The 15,423-nt window shown below is 51.5% G+C and overlaps 1 protein-coding gene across 1 annotated transcript in view; it reads right to left on the bottom strand.

The window, feature by feature from the left end:
• Positions 1–7,036: 7,036 nt before the first annotated feature.
• Positions 7,037–15,423, bottom strand: part of PRKAR1B (protein kinase, cAMP-dependent, regulatory, type I, beta) — a 97,125-nt gene continuing 88,738 nt past the window's right edge. The window contains exons 9-10 of the mRNA XM_009885830.1: positions 7,773–7,854; positions 7,037–7,344 (exon numbers count right to left, since the gene is read on the bottom strand). Of these exons, the coding sequence (XP_009884132.1) occupies positions 7,172–7,344; positions 7,773–7,854 (255 nt within the window). The 3' untranslated portion in view covers positions 7,037–7,171. The remainder of the gene's footprint in view (positions 7,345–7,772; positions 7,855–15,423) is intronic.

Raw genomic sequence — 15,423 nt, 5'->3', positions numbered from 1 at the left:
GAGTCCCCCCCCAGCTCTCCTGGAGCCCCTTTAGGCACTGGAAGGGGCTCTGAGGTCTCCCCTTTTTCGCCTTCTCTTCTCCAGGCTGAGCCCCCCCCACTCCCTCAGCCCCATCCTGTCAGCACCGACACCGCAGGGCTGCGGATCCGCCTGGGAAGGGATCGGGCCCATCACCTGTGCCGCCCTCTGGCAAATGCACCATTTTTCGCTGCCGGGGCAATCACATTCTTTGGTTTTTTTCCCCCTCCCGCACATCCCCAGTGCCGGTAGATTATTTCAGTGCGGGTCCCTCTGAATAATACATTCATCCGCAGTCCTTCCCCCACCCCGTCCGCAGCGCGGCCTTCATTAGTCGAACACAGTGGCTCAGCTCCAGCGCGCACAGCTGCCGTCACTGCTGCAATTCTTTTGCCTTGAGAAAAAGCATATACAATTTAATATGCTCCTGGCACAACAGCTTTTCTGTAGCGGAGGAGGCGGGTTTGTTTATGGCTATTTTGATAGGGCAGCTTTCATCCGGACACAGGTTCTGCCGCATCTCCCGCACGCACAAGGGCGCCTTTGTTGGGCCGGTTCTCGTGTTTCTCGGGGACCTCCGGCCATTTCGGTACCTTCTCCTGTCCCCTGCAAGTACAAGTTTTAAAAAGCCCTCCTTGGCTAATCCTGTGGTTTCTTTAAAAGCCAAACCCCGGGCTAAGAGCCAGAGATGCAAGGCACGAGGAGGGGGTGTGATGCTGTACGGGATGCGTGCCCAGGCTACGGACCGTCGTCCCACCTCCGGGGACCGGCCCCGCGGCAGCGTGTGCCAGATGCGTCTGAGCATCCGTGTCAACGGGAGCGGAGCTCGTGATGCTGCCGGTGGCTGTTAGCCACGACTCGCAGGCATGCCAGACTCAGGAGCAACCCTATTGCTTTCCCAGACACCTTCGGCCTCACCGAGAGCCGCACGAACCCCCCGTGGGGGCACGACTCTGCCTCCCGACTGCGGGACCGAGACCGGGGCTTCTCCATCCCCGCCGGAGCCGGCGCTGAGCTGCAGCTTCTCCTCCGGCAGCGGTTCCCGCAGTCACCATGATGCAAGTTAACGTGTGAGCAGTGATGCGTCGGCACGCTCGGCTCCCCGGACAGGTCGGGGTGCGGAGGAGATGCACCTCCGTGCTGGAACCTCTCCATCAAATAACCCGGAGCCTGCAGCCGCAGCCAGCTACTTCTGTCTGGCACACTGCTGGAGCTGCCCCTGGATGAGACAGAGAAATAATCTCTTGTATTTTTCAGCTGTTAAGTCTGTTCCCTCTCGCTGCCGTAGTGGAAATAAATGGTGGGAGGGTTTAGCCGGCACTAATTCATCGCCACGTTCGATGCGAAGTCGCTGCGACTTTGTGCTTGGCCCACAAATACAAGCGAGAAAATGAAACCGGCTAGAAATACGGCTAATCATCCGATCATCGTAAACACATGGTAACGAAACAGAGTCACTCTGTAGCGCATATAAATTCCACACATGTGGAGGAACGCAAAGCAGCTATTGTACCCCCACTTTGCAGATCCATTTCACTACTTTCCCAGTTTATCTGGAAAATACATACTGCATGGTACTGTACGTCGTATTTCACTGCTATGCACCATGATGTCTTCTAATGGAACAATCGCCATGCTTGTAGTCTAAGGGCAACACAAAAGTGCTTTCAAATAATAACAATACATTTTCTGTATAAAGAGGATAGGGAGTAGCCACTTCCCAGAAAGGCTTGATTTCCCCAGAGCCAGCAGCACGAACATCCAGAGCGCCAGGAACAGCAGGCAGTGGTGAGAAAATCCCTACCCCACCATCAGTCTACACGTCCCGTCTCCAACCGCCCGCTCGTGCAAAGAGCGGAGGCCGTTAGCACCCACCGAGGGGAAGGTGAACGCACCCTGGCAGCGAGCGGCTCCGTTTATCCCACCGGGGCTTCGATGAGGGGGACTTTTTTGGCAAATCAGCTCTTTTTGGCTCGGAAGCGGGGCCGTGAGTAGCGAGGAGCCGCGTTCTCGCAGCCCAGCTACCAGGGATCACGCAGCAGCGCAGCATCTGCCAATTCATTCAGCGCTGCTGGCCCGCGCAGCGCCATGGCACGCCGCTGTTCCGCGTTTGGAGACAGTTTATGCTGGAATGGGAGCAGTCTTCTTGGGTAAAATGATTATTTTTTTCCTCCGTGAGGGCTCACGGCTTTTTTAAAGAGAACCCTGCAGACTCAAACTTGCCCACGCGCCCGAGGATGGGACGTGCGTCGCAGCCCGCCCGGGCAGCACAGGCTCTGAGCTTTGCTTTGGCAGGGAGCAGTGTGAGAGCAGAGATGGAAATGCGGCCGGGGGGGGTGGGAGCACTCAGAGGTGAAAAGTTATCCCCGCGCTTCTGCGCTGGGGGTCGGAGGATGCCCAAGGAGACGCTCGCGCTTTGCTCTCCTTTCCCAGGCAAAGCGCAGCCTCTTTTCTAAAAGCTGAATCCAGATTTTTAGACATCAGAAGAATCGCTCCGGTGTTGGAGCCCGATCAAGCATAAAAAACATCCTCAGCCCTCGCAAAAATACCAGCTGGCTGCAGATGCCAGCTCCTCCGGCCGGGCAGCTTTGTCCAAGGCCAGCGCGTTGCGCCAGTGCCGCGTCCCGGCTAAAGCTGTGCCGAGCCGCCGCGGCGCAGAGCCACCCGAGGAGCCGGAGGAGCGTCGACGCCAACGCATTCCCGTAACATGGGATTTTCACGGCTACGCATACGCTCGTGTCCAAATATGTTCTCCTTCTCCAGAGGGAAGTGGGACCTACAGAAGTGACTCCGGCTTTGGAAACGCTCTCGCAAGTTTCTGAGCAGGCGTGTGCATTTGAAGAAGGCGAAAACGAGCTCCAGTCAGGGTTGCCAAATCATTAGAAACAAATTAAAAAAACATGCCTGGGAGCGTAAGAGTAGATCATTCGGGCTCTAAATGGTGAACTGGTCTCTGAAACACCAAGTGTGAGCTTCTGAACGGGTCAGTGCTCGTCGGGTCAACGGTGCAGCACCACCTACTTCATCTTCCCACTCTGCCACCTCCCGCCCCCGCGGGATGGACGGTGTCCTGGGGGACACTCCTGCAGTGGCGGTGACTGCACGTGCACGCAGTGAACGGCAGGGAGAAGGATCTCCGGCTCTCTTTAAGGAGACCATCGTGGGTTTTGCCTCCGCACAAGATAACATTCTCTCTCTCGGCTGCGACACAGAAATGTGCGCAAAGGACAAACACGATCTCTCCCATAAATAGGTCGGTGAAAGGATTTATGCACCATTTAAGTCTTAGAACAGAACGCGACGCGCGCACCTCGTGCAACCTTCCCAACAGCAGAAACGTCACCCTTCGCGTGGCCACTCCGCTTCTGAAGACCACTTACTACCACAAGAAAACCAAACCAGCAGCCCACACCCAAACTGGTGTGCACTGGGATTGCTCGGTTGTCTGCCACAGCTCGTTTCCCACCACCACCTGCACGGGTAACACGGTGTCAGCCCGTGCTTGCTTGAGGATCAAGGTTCACGGGGTCCAGGTGACTCCACAGCTTCTGGCCCCCCCTTCCCACAAAGCAGTGGGAATGCTTGAGAGGTTACAGCGACCTGCTACACGCCGAAGCCTGGTCAGCCACGTGGGCCTCGTAAAAAACCTGGGGGTACAATTAGCTTCTATTAAAAAAAAAAAGGTCTTTTCTTTTGTCTTGGGAGTCCTGAAACAGCTGCAACACAATTGAAACCAACCGAAAAAAGAATGACAATGAGGAGTGGTGAGATGCTCTTTTCTGGGGAGCGTGGGCTGGTAACGTCCTTCTGGAAGAACCTCAGAGAGAGTGGTCACTTCTGATTACTACATAATGTGAGTAATTCTCTGGAAAGACGAGTCCTTCCCGCCTGAATCATAGCAAAAGGGGGAAAAATAACACACTCCAAAAATGGAAAGCTGGACAGCCCGTGGATGCCGGGAGCCGCCCAAGATTCCTGTGTGGGGGCCACCACAGCGAAGCTGCGTGGAGTGAGTCCACCAGCCCTGCACGCTGCTCCGGGCTGGTGGCACCAGCACCGCGGCCAAGCTCGGACCACAACGTACCCACTCACGTGGCCACCCGGAGCTCTGGTGGGTACGGCAGCTAGCGTGGCACCAACACCACCTCCTCACCCAGCGCCCAGCCTCTCCAGTGCTTCAACCCATGCCTTCACCCTGAGGGACGGGTGGTGCCTCCGGAGGCTCTGCCTTCTCCGAGAAGTTTGTCCTCAATGCGGTTCTGGGGCAGCCCCTTGCGTGAGCCCCGGCAGCAGCACGCTACGTCTCCGCTGCCGAAAACGGCTTTGTGCTTCTGTCCCAGGGCAGCTGCACTTCTGAAAGCCCCGGCACGGCCAGAAGTTGAGGAACGACTGGGTGAGATCCCCAGTGTGGTCGGGGCCGTGGGCTTTGTCTGGGATACGGGGGCAAAAAGGCGCAGCATCGGTGTTTGCGAAAGCGCCCGGTGTTCCCCAGGTCCCCCCCCGGCTGCCGGAGAGGCACCAGCAGTCCCGCGGGGTTCGCAGCTCCACGCGGGGTCCCTGCGACCAGCCGGGCGGCTCGCAGACCTCACGTCCCCCGGGTGCCGAGCCGCCCGGCTGAACCGGCACCTCCACAGCGACGCGACGGTCCGAGAGACACCTCGAGCCCCTCCTGCTTTATGTAGACATACAGGGTCACATTTAAACAGAAGAAATTTTTTTTCCTCATGCTAATCCTCCAGAAAACCAGTTTGGTTTCCATTACTATATATAGCACTGGGATTCTTGGTCTATTTTTTGTCCCTTTGCATCTGATTATTTTCAGTAGAGTTCAAACTTTTTATGATATGCAGATTTTAACTAGAACACGGCTTCTATTCATACAGAGTGCCATTATTAATAAACCCACAACGGCCGCATATAATGTAGAAGAATTTTATTCATACCGTAATCCTGTCCCATCATCCACTGCAAATATTACAATTATCTTTAAAATGTCATTGAATATCATTTTGTTCCACTCAGAGCATAGGAATCCTGGTGTTAAATTGTTACACTTCTCTTGAGATTGCTTATAACACAACCATAATCCAAACGTATCTTCCATGAGCTGTAAAGGTTTAAAGCCCAGAATCTCTGTGTGTGTGTGTGTGTGTGCGCTCGAGTCACTTCTAAACACTGAGGCTAATCCTCGGTGTTTAACAAGAGATGTATATCTTGCACATTATGCAAAACACTCACAACTTTTTACCAATACAACAGAAATACAATAGGTAAAAGAACATACATGAGTGACTGGTAACCTTTAAAAATTATTTAAAAAAAAAATAAATTGCACAAGAGAATACAAAAACTGTGAAGCAAATCAAAAGTTTTGCGAATGCATATACATTTATCTCTCTATATAACAGGGCTCTGCCTATAGAAATACGTGATAAGAACGGGAAGGTTGAAAAATGTGCATGGTCCTATTTAATATCACGCGCAAGAAGCAGAACGTAACCGTAACAAACAGCAGCGACGCACACACGCTGACGGGACCCCCGAAAACCCGCTGGGATAAATGAGGCACCTCGAAGGGGTGAGAGAAGCCCGAAGCCGAGCGGCGGTCAGCCCTGCAAAGCCCCGGGGGCAGCGACGGGAAGGGCGGGTGCTCCGGGTGGGAGCCGGTAGGGAAGTCCCAAGTTTGGGTTTGGTGACTGCAGAGGAGGAGGAAAGCAGGCGGCGCGCCGGCCGCAGCCACCGCAGCCATGGTCTTCACCCACCGCCCCCTTCAGAGAGGAGACGGCGCCTCCTTTCATGGCGCAACCTTCGGCGCGTGAAAGGTACGGGGAGTTCATAGGGCCTCTGTCACCAGAGAGGGGGCACAGTGGTGCCCCAGCTGAGGAGCGGGCAGCGCGGGTGGGGGCAGCCGAGCGCAGAGCTTTGCCGCCCTCGGCAAGGACGAGTTTTCCTTCAAAGGAAAAGCTTCGCAAGGAATAATCTGAGTGCTCCCACCCCCGAGGGCTGCGGAGCGCGGGCAGGGCCGGCTCTGCACAAAGCTCTGCTGAGGAGGAGCCCGTGTCCCGGCATGGCGGCACCAGCGCCGGGAGCTGCTCGCGAGGTGCCCGGGCCTTCTGAGACACGATACGTGTCCCCTGGAGGAGAGGCAGCATTCTGAAGCACAAATTTGGCTCTTGGAAAATCCTTTAAAAAGCCTAAAATGTAGTCAGTTACTAAAAGAAGGGCATTTGAATTTTATTAAGTGGACCTTATCAAAACCCAGCTGCTGCTGTCGTCCCTGGCGGCTCCCGGCACCACCTCCTCAGCACTGCGTGTAAGGGGAATGGCCTCAGAGCGGCTGAGCTCACCCCGGGGTGGAGAAACGTGTTTCGAAGCCCCCTTAATTCTGCGGAGAAGTTCCCGTGGGACTTTTAAGGGATCTAACGCAAACCCTCATTTAAAAAAAAAGCTGAGGACCAATTCCTTGGGTCCTAAAGGCTCCATCTGCATTCTCACAAGACGTTGTTCCTCCGCCTCCTCGCCCAGAAGACCGGTGTGGGCTGTTTGCCCCCGCACATCCTACAGAGCAGACCTGAAAGGGCTTGTAACGCGGGGGAGTACGGCCCCTCTATCTGAGCCACCAACAAAACGACTCAGAAGCTCTCCCCTTCCCTGGCTCGCTGGGATGATCCGAAACCCGGCGCCAACCTTCCCTCAAACCACGCGGCTGCCACTCGCCCCACGGGACCTCAGAAACCTCCGGTCCACAACCAGGGAAAAGACTTTTCAAAGTGCCAGGCAGAGGGACACCGCGTGATCAGAGAGGCTCGGCAAAAGGTGAATGAGACCAACTTCAAAGACAATAAGGGGAATAGAAATTCGTATGAATTTTAAATAGTTAAAACCACAGTTTGAAGCTGTATCATCCAACAACAGGTAAAAATCTTGCCTGCGAGCCAAGAGGCATCTTCCCCAAAGCTCATCTTATCCAAACAGTTGTCTTCCTACCGACAAGGTACATAAGAGCTGAACCGACACCCAGTACGTGACATAAACAAAAAAAATACACATAAAATGCACACCTTTTATTTTCTTCTTCATAAAGCTATGGAGCTGCACAGAGCAAAGTGAAGTGCACAAGGTCACACGAAGGCAGCTTGCCAGGAGGAGCCACTTAGACGGTGAGCGAAATGAAGCTGTTGTATCTCTGGATGTTCCTCTTGAGGATTTCGGAACAGGGACCGAGCACGCGTTCGAAGCGGGGCCGATCCAGCTTTACGCACTTGAGGGGTCCACGTGCCACCACGGTGGCGGCTCGGGGCCGGTTGAGCAGTAACGCTATCTCACCTGGGAAGAGGGAGAAAGGGGCTCTCACACACCCTGTGCCTCTCGGAGGCCGCGTGTTCCACTCACCAACCTCCGGCTTTGGCTGGAGAACATCTCCCGTTACGAACCTCTTGACAGACACTTTACATAATGCTGTTGACAGCGCAGACGCATGTCACATGCATAATGCATGCGTGTAAAACGCCTCTGAAAACAAACGCTTTCAGACTGTTTTGCGGAGTCTGGATCCGTCTCCTGTCAGCTACACTGGTGCAAACCAAAGGGCGGTGGGAGCTTCACCGCGGTCTCCCCGTGCCGCTGGAAGCAGCGCCTGACCTACGCGTAACCCCTCGCTTGTAAAAGAAGAGCACGCTAATTAAGAGGATAACTACTCGATACGACTCCGTGTGCCCGTCTTTCTGAGCCACGCTTAAGTTGAATTTTCTTACCGAAATAATCCGACGGACCGAGTCTCCCCACTTCCACGTACTCCTCGTTGTCAGACCTGCGCTGCAGCACGGAAGCTGTGCCCTGGGAAGAGGAGGGCAGAGATCAGTCGGCTTTGCTTAAACCTGTTATGCTTTAAAAAGGAGCGAGTCCTGAGGATTTCCTTTTGCCTGCCGCGCTCCTCCAGTTCTGCCATGGGAGAGATGACCATTTCAGTCGATTCCTTGGCTAGGCATGAAAGGAATTAAAGGGTTAAAAAAAAATCTATCAGTGTGGCAACCGGTTCCTCTCAGGAATTGTCTGGGTGCAGACTGGCGCACACAGAAGAGAGGAGGAACAGGACAGACCTCAGTAGCTCCTGTTTAACTAACGCACATCGCGCCGTGCGAGCATTTGCTTTAACAGCATTTAAAAATATGTTCTGGGTGGCTGCAGAGCCTTACAAGAGACGCAGAAAAGATTTACATCAAAAGGGATAAAAAAGCAACTCTCCCACTCACAATCCTGTAAGACAGCAACCAGAGTTTAATCCTCACCAGACCGTTCACTGGAGCTGTCGCTCAAACGGGTGGCAGAGGCCCTTCGTAGTGCTTGTTGCAACAAGGGCTGACTTTTTTCTGAATGTCTTTGCCCGCTTGTGGCCTGTAGTGATGTGGACACCTGCGAGTCAGGCGCTGGGGCGATGGAATGTGTCTCGTCTCCACTGCCCTTAATAACTGCCGTACTTGACACGTGCTAATACATGTCAAAACTCAGTTACAGTCTATTTAAACCTTCAAAGAGGTTTTACGTGCAGAAATATTCTAACCTGGAGGAAATCTTAAATTATCGTGGCGTAAAGCTTTTGTAGGGGAATAGAGAAGGTATCTGCTTTCCTGGAGAAAAATAACAGTAACATGAAATTATCTTCTGAGTCCAAACCAAAAGCATAGGGAAAGGCAAAATGTTAACATGTTTCGATTTTAACTGAAATTAAAAAGATTTTGTAAACGCCAAGATTTTTAAATAGAGCGGAGAGCCACTTTTTGCCCCTGCAGTTGGAGAGCATCGCTGTTCCGAGGTGAAGATTTTCAACCTGGAAAGTAACGCATGAGGACCGATCCTGCCCCCGCTGGGAGGGCGGACGGGAGGAGCCACGGTAACGTGGCGTGTCGATGCCGGTTATGGGAAGCCACCACGGCCCTCACTCGGCAGCTGAACCCCCAAGCGTGGCGCGGCTCGGCCCGCCGGCGCCTGCAGGACCACCTCCCTCCAGCGCAGACGCACCGGATGCAAACATCCCACCGCTTCCCTCCACCCAAAGAAACCGGCGTGCCTGCGGGCATGGTGGGGGTCTCGAGGAGACACTGAGCACCCCCAAACACCTTGGCCTGGGTGCGGTCAAGGCCCCAGCGCCCTCCAGAACCAGCCCTTCGCCTGCCCACTGTGCTTCAATACACTTGATGGTGCCCCAAACGTCGCCGCCGCGTTGCAAACCTGACCGGCACCGTGAGGTTTGGCGTTTGCTCCCCGAGGACCTGGGGGCCCAGGAGCAACCAAGAGCGGTAGAATATCCACTATTATGTAGCAAATGGTCATAATTTGCGTTCTTCTGAACAAACACAACTGAGCTGCTGTAATACCACTGTATTGCATCACGTCCCGTTTCATAACAGGGTTATTTTTAAGCCCCTGCACTTTACAAATTGCTGGGCCACTCTCTGGTTTAACTTACACGCTGCATAAACAAAGAGGTAAATCTTATCTCCGCTGATGCCAGGAACCAGAACCAGAAAAGAAATGATGTGCAAGTGTTGTTTGATCCGTGCTAAGCAGCTGACGGTTTCTATATGGACTTGGGTGTGTAGCAAATTAACCTGCCACATTAAAAGTTATAATTTCCCATTTTGCCTGTGAGCAGCTACATGCGCTTAGCAGAAATCCCTGGAAATCAGAGTGTCGACACGTTACATTGGTTGTGAGGATTTACCGTCCCAGCCCAGCAGCTACAAGCCGTACCAGTACGGCAAACGCTGAAGAAACACCGGGGCTGTAAATCCGGGGCCGTTCGAAAACAGTCACAGAGCTCTCCTCGGCCTCAGTTCTCCCCCTCTCACCGTGCCGGGCAGCCAGGGCAGGAGGTGCAGAACATGCCCTCGGCACCGCGCGCGCGAGCGAGGGCACCTGAGCTGGGCAAGGCTGTTCAAAAATAAGCCAAACGTGCAGGGGAAGGTTGGCTTTGGTCTTTTGTGGGGTTTGTGTGGGGTTTTCTCTCCCACTAAAACAGGCCACGCACATAAAACGGTCCACAGCCAGTGCAAGGCTATCCACAGAAGTAACTGGAAGAACTGGATATAAGAAAGCGATTTGGTGCCTGTCAAGTTTCCAGCAAAAATTCCTTATCCTTGATATAACTCAACTGTTGCGCCAAAGCTGCTGTTTTCCAACATCTTCCAGTAAATCTGCAAGGGCACGAAAACGCACAGATAGTGTAATGAGTTTTGTCATTCACACTTACTGCAAGTTTGCAGAGCAAACGCACATTCGAGAGCAGCGTCGGAAATACCCCATCCAGGCAGTAACGCGAACATCGACCTCTCTCTTGCCGAACTGCAGCTCAGGTGCAGTGAGCTCAGGCTCACTAAACCGATGCTGCTCCGACTGCCGGCGCAGCGTAGACGGGATCCGCTTCAGAGGCGCTTCCAGCCCCTGTCCTCCTCTGCGTCCCCATCTGGAGCCTGGCAAAAACCTAACCCCTTGACCCAAATAGCTGTCTGCAATCCATGTCTCCGCTCTCTTTCCCAAAACTTTTATTACAGATGTTTTATTACATAAAACAAAAAAAAATTCCCCGAAGCAATCGTGCTGCCCGCCCAGGTCAGACGGAGAAAGGACTCGGTTCCCCTCTGCCCACCTTGAGTACGTCGCCATAAAGGTAATCACAATATCCAGCAATATTGCTTTCATCTCCCCAAGTGTCAGCTTTTATTGTGGCTAATATTTTTTTGACAGGGTCCGTATGATATAGGGCTCCAATAAGTCAGTCTTCTGAAGCAATTTCTTCCACTGTTCCACTACAGTCGGCCTTTTTAATCCAAGAAACACCACGATATCTGCTGGAGGAGGACAGCTGTGTCTGGCCTCCACAATAAACACTTGGCTTGGCAGGGGAAAGCGATGCGTATTCCAGATACATATTTTTCCACTCTTGTTTTAACAGTCACACAGGCTTTTCCCGTTGCCCAGTGAGAACAGGTCTATCACGGAGCAAAAGAAGTTTCCTGAAACCCTGACAGCGAGCACCCAGATGCGAGGTCTGATTACGCCGCTCGGCCTCTCGTTGCACAATTCACCAGCGCCACAAGTACATCCTGGAGCATTGTCCCAGTGACCTTCACGGGAAGACCGTCCACACCGCCAAACAAAGAAGATGTATTTATACTGATCTATCTCTCTTCACTTTACACATCTTATCACTGGAAGCAACGCTGTTCCAACTATATTGGAGGAAGAGTCCGATTGTACACAATCAGCGTAACCGGGGCAAAAATAATACAGAAATAAAATAATACAGAATAAAATAAAAGAAGAGAATAAAATAATACAGAAAGAATCCTTTATTACCCATATCATTAAGGAAGTAGTGATACTAAATGAGTTTGGTGCTGACCCCTGCCCTTGCTCCCATCACAGCTTTCACAGCTGTATTTCCTTTGACTTTACTTGTCAAATCTTTCCGACGCAGTTTTTGAGCTTTCTATCCTTCTTGTCCTCTTATAACTGATACAACTGAGGAAACCTCCTGCGCCCTGTGCCGGGAGGTACGGGCATCGTCCGGCAGGGATTCGAGGGGCTTATCACTCTCACTCCCAACAGCATTTGGTCTCGGTGGGAAAGATTTCCCCCTCGGTGGCACTCAACACCTGGCAAGAGCGGTCTCTCTGGAACAAACCGCCGGATCCCAGATTTGCAGGATGAGGCTGTTTAGCGCTGCTCAATTTCAAGCAGTGTCTTGCACACCGATAGCCATTCCAGCCTCCCTACACCACCGAGCAAAACCCACAGAGCACCGGCTCACGGGCTGTGAAGAAGTTTGACGCCGTTTAATAAATCAGCACGTTGGACGGTATTAAACCGCAGGCAGACAGGCACGTCCCCGCGAGCAGACACTCGGGAGTGAAACGATGATCTTCGGTGGATCCAGGAATATTCCCTTTCAGTCACTGGGGAGTGCCTGTATTCCCAGGAACCGATACCATTAACCTTCTCTCCTCTCCTCCCAGTAAACACGGGCATCTTGTTGCAAAAACAACAAGAGTAGCCGTTCCAAAAGCAATGTGCCGTCACCACCTCTCTGCCACGCTCACCCCACGCACCGCGCTCTGTCACGGCACTGAGGGTATTCATTCCGCTCTTTCAAATGCATCAGCAGTTTGTTTTGTAAAAATTTATGGCTTAGGTACGGCACCATAATTTAAGATATAAAAAATAAATTAAGGTTTATAATCCATGAGCTCCCATCCTCTCCAAAGTAATGAGAATTTGATAGATGTTCCACTTTTAAACTGTCGGACCGTAGGGATGAGCGAGACATCCTACAGCGTAGGGACAGGGACCCGTCTGGATCAACACCGAGATTCCCAGGGCTGATCCTGCCTGCCCTTGTAAGCGCCGATCGCTTCGGGAGCCCTATTTTTATGTTTAAGCATGAATCCCATAGCCAGCAGTTACAAAAGGCGAGTGTTCATGATGCTGCAAAGTGAACTCCTGTATTTTTTCCCTCCGTTCCAGCTGAGCGGAGTGGGGGGACGGTTCCCGGGCAGCACGAGGCCAAAGGCGGCCGGCAGGGACGTGCACGGGTGCGTGGCGGTGGGACGGGCTTCCCCGGGGGCTGGGGTGGCAGGGGACATGCAGAACAGAATTTTAACACAGAAGCACAGTTTTAAAAACTTTTTGGTTTAAAAGTCAATCCTGTTGATATTTTGCTTTTGCTGGTGTAACCTCCCGTTTTAAAGATATAGCAATGGGTAAAAATTATAGCGAGGCACCACCGGTAATAAAAGGACGTATTTATCATTATTAAAATTGAAGAATATTCGTTGTAACATCAGTGTATGCAAAGTCAATGTTTATGTCCTTTCTATACACTAAGCATGCAGATTAAATTTCTACTCTTTAAGGAAAAGAATTTGAATTTTCATAAGCAGGAAGACACTATTTCTATTTCCATTTTGATTTCATGCTTTTTTTGCTTACTGCTTTTTCAAAGAAAAGCACAGAAGACAGTTTTTTCCCCATGCCTTCAAAACGTTACATTCTTATCCTCGTTTTGAGCTTAGAAAGTTCTTCTAGCCTGTTTTGTTTTCCTCTTCACCATCCACTAGAAAAGAGCATTGCAGTCTATAGATCAGAGATGGAAAAGGTCCGGCAGATCCGTGTGCTATTGCCGTTAACTCTATCCACTGCCATTATGAACATACCTTCGCTCTTTCTCCCTTTGTTAACCCGCACGCTCCATAATTCACACACTCAAAAGAGACGTTTCCCCTGGCTCCGCACTCACACAAACCCTCATTATACGTCGCTATTAAATCTTTGCTAAGTTCCTACAAAAGACGAAGGACGCGGCTGTGGAGCGGTACGGGACGTCGCCGCTCCCGCGGCGCAGCAGCCGGCACTGGATGTCAGGACTCCTGTTGGTTCTGATGGAACCTACGGCACAGCTGAAAGGAATTAAAAGATCTTTCGCCCAGTATGATTCTGGAAGCATTGTATTTAATTGCAGGCAAGACAAGGTTTGGGGAAGTGATACCTTTTATTAGACCAACTAGCATAGCTAGAAAAGGGAGACGAGCTTTTGGGCGCGCATGCCTTTCTCCAAGTTGTCTATTTCTCCCGATATTTCTAATAAAATACACCATTTACCTATCTACAAACACTGCCTGGGCAATGGTCGTACAGCGTCGTAGCTACAACCATAATAAGTTACACCTTATTTGATCACATCTGCTCACTTACCGAGTCATGCACACGGATAAATCACTCATGGAGCATCTCCAAATCACTGCCTGAAATTAAGGAGAGTCAAAAGCTGTAGGTCCCGATGCTACAAAACTGGAAACAGTGACTGGCTGGTGAATCGGGGAGACCTGCTAAGATCCGCCAGTTAATGTTTCGCCCTCCGCTTCCAGAAACGATCATTTAAATCAGTGCGGTTGTCTGATGTGAAACCTCACGCAACTTTGGTCTAGTTTGGCCAACTTTACTGTTATGACTATCATTTACGCTGCGCCCGTTCCAGCGAGCGCCGAGTGGGTGAGGGCTACGAGGACATTGCCCGGGGCTGCGGTGACTGGCCCAGGGCTGGGGGTCGCTTTGCTTATCTCCAGCAAGTGGGTTCTCTTCTGCATCCATCAGCGTTCACTGCTGACTACAGTGTGAGACAATGACCACACTACTGAGAGCTTCTGAATCACAGAATCATTCAGGTTGGAAAAGACCTTTAAGAGTCCAACTGTAAAAACAAATCTGTAAACAAATTACAATGTTTTATGCATTCAGCTTTTTAAATTTGGCAGTGACACTGGAAATCTTGAGTGCCACTGATTTTGGCGGATTTCCAGAGAGCCAGCACCTTGGGAGTATCTTCAGGATTAATAGTGCGATGTCAAACGAGCTCAAAAGGCAGCATTAGCATAATAACGGGTGCAGCGTGGTACCCATCCCATCTCCCCGAGAGCGCAGCGCTGCACAAAGTGCCTTTACACTGCAACAACCGCCGTGACCATGTCTACGATTACCATTACGTCGTCATCATAACATGATAACCTTAATGCATCACATCCTTACGGGCCATCATTCTCAGCAACACTACTGCCCACAGCGAGCTAGCGAAGAGGGAAAGCACCCATCGCTACCCCGCTGGCACGGACCCTACACATGAGCTCTACAGCCACGCTTGATGTCCAACGATCTGCAGTTTGCGTGCGCACCAGCTGCATCACACCTGCACGAGCCTACTGGACGTATGTCTGAACTTCCACCATTCTGCTACCCGGGCACATTTATATCGGTTTAGAAATAACATCCATACCTGAGAGAGAGGAACAAAGCTGTCTAGAGCAGTCACCAAAATAGCCACAAACATAAAGGTGCTTTAAAAAATGACAATCAATCATAAGCCCAGTGTAGCTTAAAACAGCAGAAACAACTGAGCCACGGGGCATTTCCTAGGGATACAGGAGAGGCCAGGGTTACGGCCCAGACACGACTACACCCAGCCCGTCATTAATCACCAGGAAACGCCTTTGCCTTGATCGTTTAGTAGTTAAAGTCATAGAGGTTTGACATGGGAAGACCTTTTCAATCATCTGTTCATCCTCCCATTGCAGTGTCTCAGACAATCTTCCCCTTCAGTGTTTCTTTGATACAGTCGGCATTAAACCTGCGCTGTACCTAACGTATTCCCCTTGAAGTGAAAGAAATGTTTTCATTAGATGGAACAAGACAAGATTCAGGTGGAGAGAGACCAGTAAACCCAGTGAAAAGCCACGAGAAGCAGAATACACTGCATCAACTGCATCTGGCTCCACGCGTGGAGAGCCCTGCGATACCTATGCGGAAAAAAAAAAAAAAAAGAGGGTTTTTTTTTTTGATTTTTTTCGTTAAGCTCTT

Source organism: Charadrius vociferus, unplaced genomic scaffold, assembly GCF_000708025.1.
Source record: "Charadrius vociferus isolate BGI_N301 unplaced genomic scaffold, ASM70802v2 scaffold430, whole genome shotgun sequence".
NCBI classification, from domain to species: Eukaryota; Metazoa; Chordata; class Aves; order Charadriiformes; family Charadriidae; genus Charadrius; species Charadrius vociferus.
The sequence above is the reverse complement of the archived record's forward strand: the minus strand, read 5'-3'. Positions and strand labels throughout refer to the sequence as shown.